We start from the raw sequence: 19,251 nt of genomic DNA, 5'->3' as shown, positions 1-19,251 counted from the left end.
ACATAGTTCATTGGAACCAAAATAAGACACGATAGCTCCAAAACGCGACATGAAGCCACGTGACTCTCTTCAACATACATCCTTGGCATTGATATGCCCCCTTATTGCGCCAAAGCACTTCTTGCTTCCTTCGCAACCAAATACTGTATGGTGCAAAATCAACGCACGTATCTTTTTGGGAACATTTTTGAACAACAAAAACAGTGACTAGATGCGTTTTTTTTGTGGGTCACAGTTAGAAAACTTTTGTGGTTTCACTGCACATATTTTTTTTCGTAAGAAATTGTTCAAAAATGCTCCCAAGACGTCTAGAAGAGAACAGATAAGCACTATAGTAAACCTACGGTAGAATGTTAATCCCGCCTGGAAACATTACAGAAAGAAGATTGGTCACCCAAGAAAGATTAGGGCTTGGCTCCAGTCGCTGTATGTTGTGAAGCTCGGGTCTACAAAGAGGCTTTGTTGGAGCCCACAACAAAACCTCTGTTCGCTGGCGATCCAACGCTCACAAACGATTACATCGGAGAGAGGACTGCCAAGCTTGACCTTGCACGACCAACGTCCAGCACTAAATGGACGGACTCTTTCCGAACCATTGGCAAGAGAAGCGTAGACCTTGAACCTCTCATTCGTCGCTGCGACCGGACATGAACGCAATGCTTTGCTTCGGCGCGTTACATTTCTGAATCGACGGGTATAAAAAAAAGCCAAATTGTTTTGAAAAGATGGAGATGCGGGAGAGCCCAATGTTTCCGAAGTCTGCAGATGCCGATGGGGAGGAAGCGGAGGAGGAGGAGGCGGAGGAGGCCGTCATGGCGTCGCAGGTACTCGAGATCATTTGCGGATTCACTCCCGAGATGAAGAAGGTCCACAACTCCGAAGCAGATGACGGAGACGTGTGGGCAGTGCAGGAAGGAGACGACTCGGTGTTCTATAGCGACGAAGACCAAGCCGAGGAGATCGGAAGGCCCAACGGATCTTCGGATGCAGGCAGGTGCAGATGAGTTTTGAACAGTGGATAGCGATGCAAAAGGGGCTGGAAAATTTCTGGTCCACAAAAAATCGTGCATTTCCAGAAAATCTCAAATTTACAGAAATTTTATCAGACATTCCAGAGGTCTTTCGGTAAATGTTCAGTATGTTTGGTCAATTTATATTTACTCAATTAAATCTCAAAAAACAAGGCAAATTTCCAGTCAAAATTTTCCAGCATATTTTCAATAAATCTCCAAAAAATGTCTGGTGAATTTCCGAAATTTTTCTGTAAATTTCCAGAATAAGTATTTCCAGAAAATGTAAATTACAGAAAGAAAAAAAAGTTTTCACATTGCCACCGTCACAGCTAACCTATTTTGTCCGTGTTTGCCCAAGTGACGTTTGTGATGCGTCACTTTGAAGTCAATTCCAGTGGAAGGACAAAATGGCCACACCAATATTGAGAGAATAGGATTAGATTCATGCTCATAACACATTCATCAGAGTACCGCATTTCGACCAGTGAGGGCAGATCTGAAAATTCACAAACTTTTGCAATCCTAGAAGGGGCCAGAGTGGACAGCCAACCTTCAGGGAGTAGTCGGGAAGCCCACCAGATCCAAGTCCAAGAGCCATGTGAGGAAATCCGGGCTGAAGAAACACGGGGGCGAGATACTGAGACTCAAGGTACGCATGTGAATCCTTCCACTACTTTATGATATTAGATATGAGTGTGCATTAGTATAACGGCTGTTGAACATTTTACTGATTTAGCGTCCGAGTAAAACAACTCGGGCATCCTAGTAACATTTTTTTTTTCAATACTGCAGCTCCACTGCATGACTAGAAAACGACTGTCTTGCTAGTCAGGTTTTTTTTTCTCCAACTATGACTTCCATTCGACAAGCCCGCATTAGTAGAATGACTTGGTCTTATAAGTAACTTTTTTTTGCCTTCTACTACTGTTTGACATAAACAAGGAGGAGCTGGATGTATCGATAATCTGATCAGTTTACAGGCGTGTATTGAAATTATGTGCAGCACATGCAATGCTCGTGACATAAGTATGAAACAGTAGTGGACCTAATATGGATCTCTGAGGAACACCTTTGTATAAGGGAAGGGCATCCGAGAAAAGCTAAGCACTCTCGTCGTGCTACTTTCTCTTTGCTTACATGTAAGAGGACCAACCAATTGAGCAGAAGCAGCCACGTCACGACGTGAGCTTCTCCAAGCAGCTGAGCTCCAGCTGCAAGACGGAGAAGGATCCCGACGTCTTCTCCGGAGACCCCGCCTACGCCACTCTACCTCTCCCCAAGAAGTCCTCGGACAACTTGGCCCGCCAGGAATCCTTTAACCACCTCGCCGCCTCCAAATACAGCTCCGTCTCCTACCGCAAGATCCAGCGAGGTAACACTCGCAAGAAAATCGAGGAATTTGAGTACGTTATGATGAATTTGTAACGGCATGGTGCAAAAGGCGACCAATTTTCACATCTAAATTATGATCCCATTCAGATCATTTCGTAGGGCATTGCGCTAAACCGGTATGCTAATTAGTAGAAAACTTCATTTATACAAAACATAAAGGGAATTTTAAATCACATCTCTGGCCATGATAGTACATGGCCGTCTCCTGTGATGTTGCCCACAATCTTGACACTTTATTGATTTTGAAGTTCCACAGAGATGATGATGAGTTCCCTTTACTTTTTGTTCAACTTTTCAAACCGTTTACTTGAAAAAGCTTCATTCACTTGTGTTTTTAACACCTCCGTATGGACTGAACGATGTAGCACCAGAAATCAAATTGGAATCATTTATACTCTCACTTCTTCATTGAGGAAAAATAAAAGGGGGGGGGCGGGGTGAGAGAGAGAGCTCAAAGGTGCTGATTGGTTGACCTGAGCTCTGTGCATCTGCCGTCGATCTCTCCCTAATTTGCTCATTTGAATCTGGATTTAGAAAAACTGAATTTGCTTTGAATGACCTGGAAGTGAATTGAGTTGTATTTTCAGTGAGATTAAAATAAGACAGCGTCGGAGAAAATTGTCATTTTAAAATCGGTTTCAGGTTTATTGGACTTCAGTTTCAAATTCTCAATTTGTACGCTTCGGTTTTAATTTTTCAGCACAATTATCTGAATTCACGAACCAAATTCAGTTTCTGGTGGCAAATTTTTTCAGCCCATTCTTATGTGCTTTTACTTTTTTTTTTTTTTACAAAGACTGGTCCTACCTACGTCATGGGACATCCAAACACAAATGTACGCTACTATACTTACTAAACTTATTCTACACCATGTTTCGATTACAAACATAAGATGATGCGAAGATTAAATAAACACATTACTGCTATTTAATCCAGATTTCTTCTCATTTTATTTGTACGTTTTTCCAAAACAAAAGGCATTTATTTATTCCCTCCCCTACCAAAGTCCTTGTGAGAGGCTTTCTGATCATTTCAGGTCAACAGCTCCCTCTAGTGTCCAAAGCACAACCGTACAAAAAGAAACCGTTCCCAGTTCCCGCCACCGGAGTGATGCAGCATTTAAAACCACAGGAGACCTCAAGTAAACCACATTTTAAAAAAAGACTCGGCTTTTACCCGTTTGATACGTTTCAGACAAATTGGATTCGATCATCTCTATGTAGTCTGACACATTCACAGGATACAAACCAGGTCCACAGTTGGTCTTAATTTGCAGTTGGCGACATATTATTTTTGTAAAAAAATAAAAACAAAAAAAATCCCAATTCCAACTGGGCAACTTGGGTTTAAACTTGACCCAGTGGAGTTATAATGTCAATGGAGTCATAAGCAAAATACAAGTTTTGTTTAAAAAAAAAAAAAGGGCATGAAATCATTGCACGTTTCCACTGTCCCTGCATGACACTAATTACTCACTTAGCGTTTATTCCCTATCCTTGATATCCACCTTGAGGTCCGTTAAGACGTGAACCTTAAACGTATCTCGTGCACATTCCCCCAGAAAGTTGTTGCTCTTCACTGTGCGTAGTAGTTTGTGAACTCCCATTGCTGGAAGAGGCTGTCGACGTTACAGGCGGCGAGGTGTAGGATGTGAACTTTTGAGGATTTGATCACTTCCATACACGCTTGTTTGCCGCCATTCTCAGCCACCAAGTGCTGAGGCTGCAAATAGACGACAAGGATTTTCAAAATATACAGTATATATATATTAAAAACGGCACGACGGCGAACTGGAGGGGGCGGGGGGGGGGGGGGGGGGGTTACTGTTTTGTCTGTCAAAATGACTAATTAATCATAATTAATCACGATTACATACAACAATAACTAGTTGGGGCAACACCCGAGTCGAACGCCGCCGCTTAACCTGCTTAATACAATACGGGATTGAAAATCAAAATAATGGCATGTAAATGAACCCTCATGAACAAATCGATTTGAAATTGTTCAGACACTCCAGTACAAGCAGTCAACAAAACTGAAAGGGAATTACACCGCAAGCATCCCGTCGGTCTGGAAATGTGTGTCCCCGCCGACAAAAGCAAAATATGGCGTCGCTTCTGGTTGGAGGGTGCGCAACATGCTAAGCGTGACCTACCAGTTTTGACTTGGAGGATTTGTGCAGCCAGTGTAGCGCGGTGCGCTCGACGCTACATGGCTGTAAAATCAAACGGCCTTCGTTGTGATCGACACACATGTCCTCCTGGCGGATCTGCTTCAGCCACGTGTAGTTAAAGTGCTGACTCTGAAAAGTCAAAAGGAAAGTGACCGATAGTTTCGGAGAACAGTGACGCCAGTCCAGCATTTTTCATAGTTGGAAACCTTCCTGTGGAAACGTACTGGAAACTTTACTTTGAGTGACACTTGTGTTCCGAGTGCATATTTCCTTGAGTTCACGCTTACCTGCTTGCTGAGATCACACGTCTCAAAGAAGAGAACACCCGCATGCACAGAAAGACAAGTTCTCAAGCCTCGATTGAAGACCTGCGTCAAACGGGAGAAAGCTTTGAATTCTGCACTCTGATTTCAAAAATTCTCCCACAGCGCCGGTAAATGGCTTCACAACTTCATCAACTGGTAGACAGGAAAGTGTAAATATGGTTCAGAATTACTGTTTAACACAAGTTATACGTATATTTATTGACAATAATTTTTTTACCGTAAATGGGAATTTTTCGGCAAAAATAAAAAAAATAAATAAACATTTTATACCGAATTGAGTTTTTTTTTAGGTCATGAAAAAAAGTACTGTGGTATTAACTCATTCAGTACCAGGCAATTCTAGACCGAGTCTGAAAAGACGTTTAAAAACGTCTTTGGGAGTGAATGAGTTAACAGACAATCGCTTTGAACGAACGAGCCCTTCCCCCAATTGTGTCTGTTCAATCGAGTTTCCGCTGAAGTGCGGAAGGACAACGTACCAGACCCGCAGCTTTGACTAAAGGAGCCTCCAACTCCGGGTACACGTTGTCCAGGTACCACTTGAAACTCTTGCATTTGAGCTTGGCCCTCAGCTGGATCTGTTGGGAGAGGTCACCGATGTCACTGACGATATTGTCCAGCAGGTGGCGGTAGCCGTGGCCGTAGAAAAGCTCCTTGTATTCGTCCAGCCACACTTCGGCCACCCGGGCCAAGTTGCGCTCCACCGTCTTGCGCCGGTCATTGGGGAACTGGTACGGGTTCTGTCCTCGGAAAATGTGGCCCACTCGGGAGCAGGGGATGATCTCGATTTGGCCCCCGCACATCCAGACCTGTTGGGGCAGTAGCTCTGTTTGCGTACAGCCGATCTTTTTTTCACCCGATAGCGGATCAGTTGAAAAAAATCACGTGATCGGTCCGGATTTTCCATCACGTGATTGGATCGGGACCTCCCTAAGTCGACAACAATCCTTGATAATTTGTTTTACCGCACCGGATATTTTGAATGGTATTTTTCTTCTGGATAGCTGGGTTAAAAAAAAAAAAAAAGGCAACTTCAGTGGTGAATGCTAAGCTAAAAACATTCTGAGGTTAACCGTCCAGGAAATGACAGCAGTGTTATTTGTCGAAGTGTACGAGGCACCCGGTGATTAACCGAGACCTCGATTCAAAATGGAGGCGGTCAGTAAATGATAAGAAATGATCGTAATTCCAATTAGAAGCGACTGCGGGTCGATGAGATGACTTCAAGAGGCAAACGGGTCGGTCTCGGTACTTTTTGAGTGCTACCTTAAAAGAAATCTCCATGTTCTCCCCACCCCAAACTTCCAGGCCTGGATCGTAGGCGCCGAGTTGATAGAAGTATTTTTTATCAATGGAGAAAAGCCCTCCGGCCATGACGGGGCATCTGGGAGGTCGACGTAAAACAAAAGGTGAGCGACGGCCATGAAGGGAAACAAAATGGCGGGTGAGAGTGTTTTGGGGACCTGATGGGATCAGCCGCCGTCATGTTGTTCTTCTTGACGTACTCGTCGGAGAGGGCGTTCCAACCGAACGTGAGAGGCCAAGTGAAAATGCCTCTCTGGAAGTTGTCAACCATTTTATAGCTGAAGGGGAAAAGAAAAGCAGAGATTATTATTATTTATTATTATTTTTTTACAGTAAATCAAGCGTGGAATTTACATGCATGCATTGCTCAGCACTCGCTCATTAGGAGGCTCAGTAGATTTTATGACCTTGTCTTAAAATAACATCTGTATTGAATTGGCGCTGTACAAATCAAATGGGCATGATTTTGAACAAAAATGGATCTAGGGCAGAGGTGAGCAAACTACGGCCCGGGGGCCAGATCCGGCCCGTTGGTCTTTTTAATCCGGCCCACCGAAGGTTGGTCCACAATTAAGATTCAATGTGAATGATTGCATTCATTTTATTTGGACTTGTAATGACAGATATTTCACCGCCAGGTGGCACATTGACTTGAAGTTGCAGAACACGGGGGTGGGGGGCGGGGGGGGGGGATCTTATCGACCACCTTGGACCTCTGTATCGCTCTACTTCTACTGATCTGATCACAACCTATCTGCAGCAGTGCACAGGCTAAAATAGGTCATCAACAACACTGTTGTCTTTTAAAAAAGTATATTAATACAGTACGTTCATGCTTTTGTTCTGTTGATGTTTGATATGGACTGTCAACGAATGCAGTTTTTTTTTTATGTACCATATCTTGTGCTGACCTGGCCCTTCTGTCAAATTTTAAGTCAATGCGGCCCCTGAGCCAAAATGTTTGCCCACCCCTGATCTAGGGTGTCACCTCATGTCCTGGTCGCTGATGACGTCGATGACCGGACAGGCGACCTTGCTGCGGTCCAGGTAGATGCGCTCCAGCAGAGGCTCCAGCCAGCCCACGTTGCATTCCACGTGAGAGTCGAGGAAGGTGAGAACCTCACCTGGGAGCAGAGCAAACATCCTGTTAGGCTAAAACAACCGCACCATGACACGCAGCGCTAACGTTGACGTTCGACAGGTGAACGCTTCTTGTGTCCCGAGTGCGGCTCAGATGTCGGTCAACAGTGTGGGCAAAATATGGATTGCGGGCCCCACTCGGTACGTCGATCCAACCCACCAAGCATGATCAAGACTCGTGTAATATTTTTGCATTAAAATAGCTATTTTGTACCTAAATAAAATGTGTGTGGGTGTGTATGTATGTATATAAATAATTGCATATAAATATATATGTCCCATATATATAATATATATATATATATATTTCCCCCCCCCCCATTTATCTATTTAAAAAAATAATATATATATATAATTACATATAAATAAATAAATATATGTCCACACATTTTCCCCTCATTTATCTATTAAAAAAAAAATATATATATATGTATATATATATGTGTGTGTGTGTGTGTCCATACATTTTCCCCAATTTATCTGAAAAAAAAAGTGAATTTGTGGATGGATGGATTTATTGTGACTAAGAAAATAAAAATATACTGGTATAAAAGAATATAGCTATAATATTTTGACAAACATTTTTTTTTATGTACTGCACTAAATGTTTGGTGAAATAATCGTTTCAATAAAACCATTAAAACAAGCAATATTATTTGAACTTAATAGTTTGTATGTATTATAAATAAAATGTATTATTATTATTATTATTATTGCAATAAATAACGTATAATTCCATTAATTATAAAGAATACCATTAAAAAATCTTTAAAAAATAATAATTATTATATGTTTTGACCTGGCCCATCTGCCTGATATTAAAATCATTATCCTAATGGCATAACTGAGTGGAAGTCGTTTCATTTTTAACTTAGTGGTATGGAGACATTTTTGTTAAATGTGCTTGCTTAAAAAAAAAAAAAAAAACAAGGACGCTTGAACAGAAACTGAAATTGGCGATAAACATTTTGGCTCTTACCAAAAAAAAAAAAAATAATAAAAATGAACAAACATGAAGTTGAACACGTGAAAAGCGGCGCCGACCTGTGGCAACTGCCGCCCCGGCCATCCGAGCCCTGATAAGGCCTTGACGCTCCTGCAGGTGAATGATTCGGACCTTGCTGAAGTTAGCCATGTAGTGGTCAAGATTCTCCTTCAGGTATCCTGAAAACAAAAGCGGCAATAACCAGAAACTGAAAACCGAAGCAGGAAAAAGGTACACGGCGAAAAACGAACGTCACGCGCCCCTAATCGAAATAATCGGCGAGGTCACCAAATTACTTTCACGGGTAACGCGTCTTATTTCCGTATAAGTCTAACAACGCCGCTGGTGATCAATGCGCTCGAGCCGCGAAGGTTAGAACGGCGCTCTGACTTTTTTTACTGAAGTCGTCCACCAGGATGATCTCCTTGAGGAGGTGCGGCGGCGACCGATTGAGGACGCTGTGAACGGAACGCAGCAGGGTGGACCACACTTCGTCCACGAAGCAGAGGATCACGCTGGTGGACGGCAGCTCGTCGTGGACCACGTTGCCGGCGCAGCTGTTGGGGGGGAAACAAAAAGCGGGTCGTGTCAGATGAGGGGGGGAGGGGGGCGGTGGGGGGGTGTGCGACTCACATCTCCGGCCTGGTGTCAGGAATGGCTCGGTCCAGTGGGATCTGCTCGCTCAGGTAGACGTTAAAAAAGCCCTCGTTCCACCTCTGCTTCATCTTCACCGAGTCTTCGCTCGGGACCGTCGCCGGCTGGCCGAACTGGCCCACGGCGTCGGGATCTCTGGGGGCGGCGGTCGCGTCGAGGGACAGCACCTGGTGGACGCTCGCCTTAACGGGATGGGCGACGATCGAGTTATTTTGGAGTTGGAGTTTCTCGTCTTTCGCTGAAGATGTGTTGCGTGCTCCTTGATTGGGGGGTTCTTTTTGGTTGTCCTCCTTCAAGGGAAGTTCTTGAACGGGCGGTTGCTCCTTCACGGCCCGGGGCTGATTGAACACTCGCACGCTTGTATTTGGGGCGGCCTTCGCGGGTTCGATGATCTTCGCGTTGACGGCGCGACGGCTCAGTGCAACCGAGTCGTTCTTTTCGACGCCGTTTTGCAAATCCACTGGCTCTTTAGCAACGGAATCCGGTTTAACCTTACTCGGATTGCCTCGCCGGTTCTGGTTATCCTTAACAGCCGCTTTATCTTTACGACGTCTGTACAGTCCGACGGGTTGGACGTCCACCCCGTCCGAGACTTTGTCCGAGACCTCCTGTTTGACCACCGACTCCTCCAAGAACGTCTCCATGAGCGGCGTAACTTTGTCCTGCCGCCTGGTCAGGTCCTGCCGCCGGATCACTCTCTCCTTCAGTAGACGAGTGTTGACGTCGCGGACGGACAAGCGGAGGACAGCCATGTCCAGCAGCAACCAAATGACAGAAGCCACGAACACGAAGCCCAGGACGCTCTTGCTGCTCCGCAAGTACCTCCAACACGGTATCATCTTAATTATTATTGTTTTTTTTCTCCCCCCCCAAATGCGAGAAATCAAAGTATCACATTGAGCCCGAGGCAACTTCGTTCCGCGTTATAGATTCTTTCCTACGGAGGTATTAGCTGCCTGCGTGGCGCGCGACAACAAATCTCACACGGGACGGAATGACCGCGTCGTTCAAAGAATATCACAAGACCGTCGCGGTGATAACTTATTCACCATCACCGTGATCCAAACGTTGCAAGACAAAGTTACTGTCCTAAACTTCTTCCCCCCCCACCCCGACTCACTTAAGTTCTTGAAGTTGTCAAGCATGTAAGCGGTGAGTTCATGCCCAAAAGCAGCAGCAACGTAACTCTGATTGGACAAAACGCCCCCCGAGGTGACGTCAAGGTAGCGTAGAAGCCCAACAGGAAACCCGAGCGCTGAATTTCAAAATAAAGCAGTCCACGCTCACACAAAATGACTCGGCGGGATAAGAACGGCGGATTTCAAAATTGTAACTTGATTTCCGCCGCGTTGTCTGTGCTCCTCGGTTTAAAACGGCCACCGGTCGATGAGTTCCTCATTATAATTGGTGGTTTACTGGTAGATACTGACACGCTGCATGCGATTCAACCAAAATTTCTGGTAAGACCTGTCGCGAATTCCTTTCACCATTAAGGCTTTAAAATGCGGCGTCACCTGTCGAGCGACGCTAATTATATCTCTGGTGGCGTCGGGGAAATGTTTGTGTTTAACACGACTGTGCAGACTGGAAAGCTCAACTCCCCCCCCCCCCCAAACACACCCCAAAAATAAAAATATAAGTACAAACGTTATGTATGAATCTGTCTGTCGACTTGAAAGCTCACCCCCCCCAAAAAAATAATAGAGCACAAACGTTATGTATGAATCCGTCTGTCGATCTGACTGTCCAACTCAAGCCTGTTGATCGTAAAATTGATCTAAATCTATGCCATTATATCCAATTTAATGAAACCTGTCCTACATAATCACTCCTATTCAATCTAATGTATCCCAACACTTTTTATCGAATCCATCCCATATTGTTTTATCGAATCTTATTTAATTAACTTTTTTTGTCATCAAATCCCCCCTGATCAAAAGCCCGATCCTCGGATGGCCTCTGAAAGATCATCCTGGGTGATTATGGTGTGTTGTGTGGTGTGTTAAAAATGATTTTTCATCCTCTATACTTGGGGTGGGGTTAAACCTGTTCAGTATTTGCAAATTCAACACTCCCAGCCGCTCGATTAATTGCAATTTCAAATATTAGTCGCCGGATCACAGATATAACAGCCAAAATCTATTCCTCGGGTGGCCATATCCTGTCGATTTCAGATCCCTCCCACCTGATTCAATGGATCCCGATCGTTTCAGGCGTCTGCAGAGCTTGCTGTAGAGCCGATCGTCTAAATCCGGTGAGTTGCTGTACGGAGAGATCTAAAACAGGCAGGATGTGGCTCTCAACCAACCAGAGTTCCCGACCCTTGGCCTAGTGTGTGGTTATGAGCCGCCGACTGCATTCCTTTTGCGGTTGCAACGGGCCCTAAATCACATCGCACAAAGCCGCATAAGATGCAGTTAGCGAGGAGCAAAACATAACATGATTTGCACCCTAACACGCCTCAGACCGAATATTGTAATAGTTAACTCATTGTGTCCCCATATAGCCCTTCCCCACACACACACACATACACATCCGTACACACATGCAGAGCGCATATCATACATATGCAGGCACACATGTACAATCCCATTTGTAAGAGGCATGTTAGTGCAGCCATTAGCCGGTGATTAGCGGAGACGGCCACAGGTTGGCCTCTTCATCAGCCGGCCTCTCCGGGGAGTCCCTTTGGCTCCATGCAGACTATTAACAGCGCCACGAGGAGGGAGGGTAGCAGAGGCTCCCGCCGTGGCTGCCCTTAGCTGGCGCTACACACTCTTTCATTAGTGTGCGTGAGCTCGATGATTTGCCTCGGGACGAGCCCCAGGCAAAGTCTCGGGCGCTTTCATGGACTGCACCAATGTATTCATGTATTCACACAGTTAAACATACATGCACACTCGTGATGGCATCATTAGCTGAATTTGTATTTGGTGTTAAATTGAACGGGGGTTAAGGAGGTTGGGAGGGAACGCCTGCGCATCGGGGCAGAGAAAGGCAAGCCGTGGATTAGCGTGACAGAGAAAGTTCATGCTCGGGGGTCGTCGCATTGGAGCGGACATGCAGAATTTACAAAAGTTTGGATTTTTTTTTTTTGTGAGAACATATTAAGGAGATCAAATTGAATAGTAGGAGTGTAAAATCTGCCTAATCTAAATTAAATAGTAATATTAAAAAAAATAAGTCATTGTGAAATTTAATTGAAATTCGAAGTGCAAGGATTAATCAACAAGGAATCGATTATGAAATTATTTTTGATGATTGATTCATCTTTTCCAGGCCTTATTATCCAAATCCTCGGAATTTTGCCAGAAATATTTTTATTAAAAAGAAAATATTTTCAAAATAAAACACTTGCTTTTATTCATTCATTCATTCATCTTCCGTACCGCTTGATCCTCACTAGGGTCGCGGGGGGTGCTAGAGCCCATCCCAGCCGTCTCCGGGCAGTAGGCGCGGGACACCCTGAATCGGTTGCCAGCCAATCGCAGGCCACACAGAGACAAACAACCAACCACGCTCACACTCACACCTAGGGACAATTTAGAGTGTTCAATCAGCCTGCCATGCATATTTTTGGAATGTGGGAGGAAACCGGAGCACCCGGAGAAAACCCACGCAGGCCCGGGGAGAACATGCAAACTGGATCCATTGAACGTGATCCATTGAATCGGAGCTGGAATCGAACCCGGTACCTCTGCACTGTGAAGCCGACGTACTAACCACTGGACTACCGGGCCGCTCCACTTGCTTTTACTTAAAACAATAATCAACATGACCCACAGTTATAAAATCTCATGAAATTAAGCAATCGGTTTGTTAACAAATGATTTTTAAATGGTTCTTTTTCCATTTTAAATGTTATTGGTCTTCCCAAGCCTGCTATCGAATCAAATCCGTGGCCGTGATTGAAAAGGCTTTCGGAATGAGCTCCGTGTTGAGTTTGAAGCGTGCTTAGTCACCCCAAGACGTGTCGTTCACTCCCTTATGACAAACACAAAATGACATTCCAGTTGATGCAAAGAAGATGACGCTAAGCGGTGATTTGACACCGGCCCGTGTAAAATGAGCATCAATGCACGCCCCACGATACCTTTTCAGAACATGTTAATTAGACCCCACAATTACGCGTCATTCGCATGAGGGTCATGTTTTGCTAACACAACACGCTTAAGTCTGACCCGCTGACATTTTCATCTCCAAATTTATGCACATTGCGCCAATTAAATTCATTAGAGGATTCATTAAGAAATATAGCTCGGGGAGGTGGGTGTAATACTCGCTTATGTGATGTAATTTCCCTTCATTGTTAAAAAGCCAATTTGTTTCATAACAGTTTGCAGCCTAACTGTGATGTATGCAATTTGTTTGCGCTCTTAATGAAATATGATTAGAATTTGCGCATGTACAGCTTGACAGATGGGCCCCAATCAGGCAGACCTTTGCACAATTAACTTTTAATCAATTACATGCCCGGTTGTGTCTGGTTATGCTCAAAGTGAGAAAATATTCCTCGCCGTGTGCACGCAAGGGAATGCCGAATCCTCCCAATGAGCAATTATCTGCAATTTGTGCCAATGCCACAAGAGCACACAAACAACTTTTGGAGACGTTCGATTCCACGACTGCGACCGGCTAGCCAGTGCGGTCGGCTCACTTATTTTTATTTTCGGTGGTAATTGCCCTCTAATGTGCTCGAATGTTATAAATGTCACCAGTCGTTTCCTGCATCTTTTAGAGTATGCAGCAGTGACACATTTAATATAATCGCCACTCCCTCGGTTTATCGGTTCTCGTGCTAATATTTGATCAGTTCAAACTTAAATTGTTTTACAGCCCCCATCATTTCCATGGCTAACAGGAGGGCACAAAAAAAATAAAAATAAAAATCACTTGAGTGGTGCTGAGATATTCGCCACAAGATGGCGCCTTAGTTCTGTTCCTGTTTTAACCAGGCTGCACTTTGGTCACATCAAGGAACCGCCTTCCTAAATCAAGGGGAGGAAAACGGAGCTTGTAAAAGAACGAACATTAGCCTTTATCTCAAATTAGGACTCGTTTTAGAGCCGTTCTTTTTCATTTGGGTCAAGGAAGAACGCTGGTATCGCACTTACAAGGCCCCACGCTGCTGGGCCCACTGGGGGCAAATTAGGGTCCGGGGGTCATGCCTGACAGCAAACGGCTGTCAGGCATGGATTCGAAACCGACGATCCTTCGGTCATCAACCAACTGAAAAACTTGGTGCTCGTTGAAAAAAACAAACACATTTGACTCCACAGATTTCATAACATTGTGGTAAGTGTTCCTAATTGCCGCATAAAGTTAAAAATGATACCAAAAATAATAATAATAATAATAATAAGGCCGACGTGCTAACCGCGGTAGTCCAGTGGTTAGCACGTCGGCTTCACAGTGCAGAGGTACCGGGTTCGATTCCAGCTCCGGCCTCCCTGTGTGGAGTTTGCATGTTCTCCCCGGGCCTGCGTGGGTTTTCTCCGGGTGCTCCGGTTTCCTCCCACATTCCAAAAACATGCGTGGCAGGCTGATTGAACACTCTAAATTGTCCCTCGGTGTGAGTGTGAGCGTGGATGGTTGTCCGTCTATGTGTGCCCTGTGATTGGCTGGCAACCGATTCAGGGTGTCCCCCGCCTACTGCCCGTAGACGGCTGGGATAGGCTCCAGCACCCCCCGCGACCCTAGTGAGGATCAAGCGGCTCGGAAGATGAATGAATGAATGAATGAAGATAATAATAAGGCCTCTACATAAAATGGCTGGAATTCCTAACAAGTAAATGCAAAATGTATCCCTTCTGTTGGTTTAGACTTCAATGACTCGTTTTGTATTGAACTCGCATACAGGCCCATCTTGGTAAATTCTAAAATGGTGGAAAGATCTATTTCACTGCTCATTTATTTTATAGATTCAGAAAATACTTTCCAGAAGGTCAACCCATTTTTTTTTTCCTCATGCGTTTGTTCACATTTCCCGAGATGCTACATTTTGGGTTTCCCTTTTGCTAAAAGCCAAAATCATCCGAAATGAATTGAATTCATGAAATCTTGCTCCGAGTCGGGATTCGATATTATGCTCGACTTTTTGAATCAAACTCCTGGAATTGAACTTGGCATTTCTAATCCATTGAGTCATAACCGAGTCTTTCATTCGATTCTACTACGAATTACTGAACTGAACTGTATATTAACAGACTTATAAAATTGGGAATGCAGTCAAATGTAAAAACTAAAATCTGCAATCACCTTGAAAGAAACGTCTACAGAAATTATATTCTTTTTATGATGTGGGAAAAAAAAAGGAATTTAATCAATTCTGTGTCCTTCATTATTATTCCACTGGATTTCTTTTGAATGTGCAGGAGTACTTGGATAGATTCTTTATCGTCGTAAGGAACATAATTCACCTCACTTTCATCTTATTTGTAATAAAGGAATGTTTTACACACTAAGCAAAATAGCCGCCCCTGTTTAAGACCTCCGCAGCCTTTTGTTGCTTTCCTTTCAGGTGACATGAAGGTGAGACTCATTTGGCTCACGCCGGACATGACTTAATGTCCGACATAAAAAAATAACTACATAATTTGTCTCTATCCAGAAGGCTGACTTGGCATGGACGGCAGCAGGCCTAAATGTCAGCCTGTAATGAGTTCTGGCCAAAGGTACACAGTTAGGACAGTGCCCGCTGGCATCCGGGATGCCCACTGGCTAGCGTTTTAGCCCACAGCCATTTGGACCAGCACGCTTCGCTTTGTGGATGCTGTCTTACATGATTTGAATCGAAAGGCGCGACAAAAAGTTTGATCGTCGTAAAGTTTTTCCCGATTCAGAAGATAATACACCCGGTTTGTTGTTTTTAATTATATCAGTGGAATAAAGGAAAACGTAGTGTGATGAAACATGAAATCTTGGTGGTAGGAGTAATTAAAAACCTTGCTAATGTTGTATCAGAATAGAGAACGGCCCAAGGAATGACGTTGGGGTCGGCAATTGGAATCTCAAAGGTCAAACGCAATCTCTGGTGTCACAATTTCATCCAAAATCGACTGGGATAGACTCCGACTCGCCGTGATGTGTCCTCAAAAACGACATTGGGTCCAAGTCAGGTGAACATTTTTGAACATTATAGAAAAAAAAAAACAAAAAAAACACCCAGCACTGTTTAAAATTAATTTGACCCCTTTTTTAAAACTTTTTTTAACGTTTGAGGCCATCTCGAGCTTTGTCCTAATTTCGCGAATAATCGCGAGGAGCCAGATCCGAAACGCCAAAAAATCTTTTCAGTGGCACCGCATTTCTACTACCGTAGTCATCTTCCATCAATCCAGGAAGTAACCGCCTAACCTACCAAACAAATGAGCACCCTAATAACACTTGGATCAAAAATAAACTCAGTTGTGTCGAAAAGGGACTTAGCCAACTTTTTAGGTTATTCTTTTAAACCTCCCCAAAATTGGTGAAAAAGAATAACCCACCAAAAAAAAAAGTACAAAATTATTCGTTTTGAATTGATTAAATATCATCGATTTTGTTAATTACATTGTTACTACATTAAAAAAAACGAACTCGAATAACAGTTTTGTTCAAAAATAACCCAAACCGGGGTCAATAAATAACCAGCAAAACGACTCCAAAATGGCGTTATTTTATTTCCTGCACCGTTCATGCTAACCTGTAACCTGATAACACCATAAGCTGTCCGCCGTCGTAACCTTTGCCCCTCAAAAGGGTTAAAGCAGAACCCGAAACAGCGCCACTTTCATTTCCAAGGCGGCGCGATAAATGAGTTTCAGGTCGTCCGTCTGGTTAGAAAGTATCGCCGTGATCACGATGGATGTAAAGGAACTCGACTCCCTTTGTTTGACTGCTCGGAGACAAATTGGCAACACGCTGGCTTTATTATCTTAGAAGGCGCAGGAGATGAGGCAACATTGTCCCCGGAATTAAGGTCCCATTTTCCTGCTTGGGCGGAATCAATTTCAGCCCTTTATGTTACTTTGCATCCGCCTTTTGTCTTGTTGCCCAATCTTTGCCGTGTTTCTCTCATTCATCTGTTTTGCCCTTTCCTTGATCTGATAGCATTAAACATATAATTAAGTCATAAAGGATGGGCGCTGATGAGTGTAGCAGATGGTAATTGCGTCCGACGTTTGAATGAAATGATATGCATTGCGACAATTTACAGCCTTTCGCCTCATATTTTATTCAGCAACCTTTTATCTCTTTTCCCGCAGAATTATTCCGCTATAAATTTAGACATCTTATCAATAGCTGGAGTGATAGTGGCGGGAACGAGGTGGTCGCAGCCCTTTTTTTTTTTGGCGCCGTTTAAAATATTTTTCCATAATAAAGGAGCTATCGGAGCTGCTCTATCGCCATTGCGCGGCTGCAGGTTCCTATTTTCAGCAAGGTGGCGTGAATGAATGCCAAGAGGACATTCGGAGACGTGATCCGATGACGTTCGAGTTCGACAAACTTTTGTCGGCTCAATATGTTGATATCCGGGGTGTTCTTCCAAGAAAGTACATTTGGGATTTTGGTGAGCTCAAAGTGATTACCGTCCAAATGATCAAATGAAGAAGACAGAGGCGGGGCAAGGTCATTTGAAAATTTGAAAAGAAATCATCGGAAAGTGTTTATATAGGGAGCCGGTGAAGCGAGTTATCTGCTCCCTATTATGAGTGTACCGGTCAAGAGGCGAGCGGCAGTATTTTGGCCCGACTGGAGACGCTTAATGGAGGATTGTCTGATTTCAATGTAAAGTGCATTCGTGACAAAGGCATGACTCACTTTCAAAATGCACAGATGTGATGAACATGACTATTCCGATTGATTTCCCGGCGGGAAAATTAATTTTCATTCTGATTCTGCCTTTTTATTTCGCCTGAGGTGTCTATATCGAGCATTTTCATTTGGTTTGGTCATTCAGGTTTTTTGAGCCAAATGATCTGAATACAGTGGCACCTCCACTTAAGAATGTCTCTTCACACGAAATATTCAATTATTTTAATTTTTTATTTTATTTTATTTATTATTTTTTAATATCTATTTTGATGCATTTTTATGCTTTAGAAAACATTTATGTGTGAATTTCCGGAGGGCTTGGAACGGATTAGGACATTTACATGGTAAACGCGTCTTGACTTAAAAATTTGTCTCGTGAAGAAATATCTTCCAGAACTAATTGATTTTGTAAGTAGAGGTACCACGGGGCCCCGTTTAGTTTCTTAAAACATCTCCACAAAGAGAAAAGCGCATCTCGATCCACCGAACGAACTTCCTTGACCTTTTTAATTGGCGCGTGTTGATCTGATGACACACGTCCGCAGACATTTGGAACGTTTGCTTGCTGCACCTGGACTGCACCTTGTTCTGCTCAAACTACTTACTCGTCAGTGACATTTGTCTTTAAAAAAATAATAATAATAATAATAATGCACTTGGGCCTGCCGGTGTTACGCACTTTTGCCGTCGCCGGATTTTCTCTTGGAAGAATCCTTGCCGTCTCCTTGCTTTGCTAAACTTTCCTCCTGCGCTAGGCGTGCCAGAAGGAGCTTTTTTTTTTTTTGTGTGTGTGTTTTTGTTCCATTCACTCTCACCGGTCCCTGGTGAAGTGCTGTACTCTAGTGATATTTGAGAATTGCTTTCTGGGGCGATATAGGTATAATTCTCATGTTCCCCGCCGACCTGCCAAGTGCACTTGGCGGGTGCCAGCTGGAAGGCTTTCACGTGTGTGCTTGTGGGGCGGGGGTAGATTGGTTTGGTGTGGGGTGGGGGGGTGGTGGTATTAAGAGGGGCAGTAAAGACCAGGCCAAGTATTCAGCACACAGTCAAGTGTCTGCAGACCTTGAAGGTGCTACCCAAGTGCTTTCCGCATCGCGGCTCCGCGGCCGCTTGGTGTTTAGTCACGATGCGGCTCCATTACCTTTTAAATCCAAAGTGCTTGTGTTTAGTCGGCTGTATTTACAGCGCGTGTTGCTTGAAAAGGAATCTACCTGGGGTGACCCGGCTGTATTTATTGACGCCTTTCCAGTTTCCTACTTGCCGGTAATAGACTGGAAAACTCAGATAATGTGTTTGATCGATCAACGCGAACAAATTTCATTTGTCCGGATCAATAACGCTTTACAGCTGACCGAGCTGCAAAGAAGTGCATTGCTTTGAGATTTTTGATTTGAGGCTGTCTGGCGGAGGCGCCCCAAATATAGGACTCTTCTCCTCGGCCAATGCCGGCACTTAAAGCAAATATCA

The 19,251-nt window shown here is 44.0% G+C and overlaps 2 protein-coding genes across 2 annotated transcripts; one reads left to right on the top strand and one right to left on the bottom strand.

Annotated features, from left to right (window-relative positions):
- The first annotated feature begins 214 nt into the window (after positions 1 to 214).
- LOC127611916 (ermin-like) lies at positions 215 to 3,340 on the top strand. The gene is made up of 3 exons (XM_052082723.1): positions 215 to 990; positions 1,540 to 1,662; positions 2,158 to 3,340. Exons 1-3 carry the CDS (start codon positions 726 to 728, stop codon positions 2,436 to 2,438), a joined length of 669 nt encoding a protein of 222 aa, XP_051938683.1. The 5' UTR covers positions 215 to 725; the 3' UTR covers positions 2,439 to 3,340.
- Positions 3,341 to 3,820: 480 nt separating this feature from the next.
- Positions 3,821 to 10,148, bottom strand: LOC127611887 (polypeptide N-acetylgalactosaminyltransferase 5). Its single transcript, XM_052082683.1, has 10 exons — positions 8,968 to 10,148; positions 8,725 to 8,891; positions 8,394 to 8,513; positions 7,198 to 7,333; positions 6,368 to 6,487; positions 6,171 to 6,288; positions 5,384 to 5,713; positions 4,866 to 4,946; positions 4,561 to 4,707; positions 3,821 to 4,127 (listed from the first exon to the last, which is right to left on the bottom strand). Exons 1-10 carry the CDS (start codon positions 9,825 to 9,827, stop codon positions 3,981 to 3,983), a joined length of 2,226 nt encoding a protein of 741 aa, XP_051938643.1. The 5' UTR covers positions 9,828 to 10,148; the 3' UTR covers positions 3,821 to 3,980.
- Positions 10,149 to 19,251: the final 9,103 nt, after the last annotated feature.

This window comes from Hippocampus zosterae, chromosome 12 (genome assembly GCF_025434085.1).
Source record: "Hippocampus zosterae strain Florida chromosome 12, ASM2543408v3, whole genome shotgun sequence".
Classification (NCBI taxonomy): Eukaryota; Metazoa; Chordata; class Actinopteri; order Syngnathiformes; family Syngnathidae; genus Hippocampus; species Hippocampus zosterae.
Note: the sequence above shows the minus strand (reverse complement) of the source record. Positions and strands in the feature narration are given on the sequence as shown.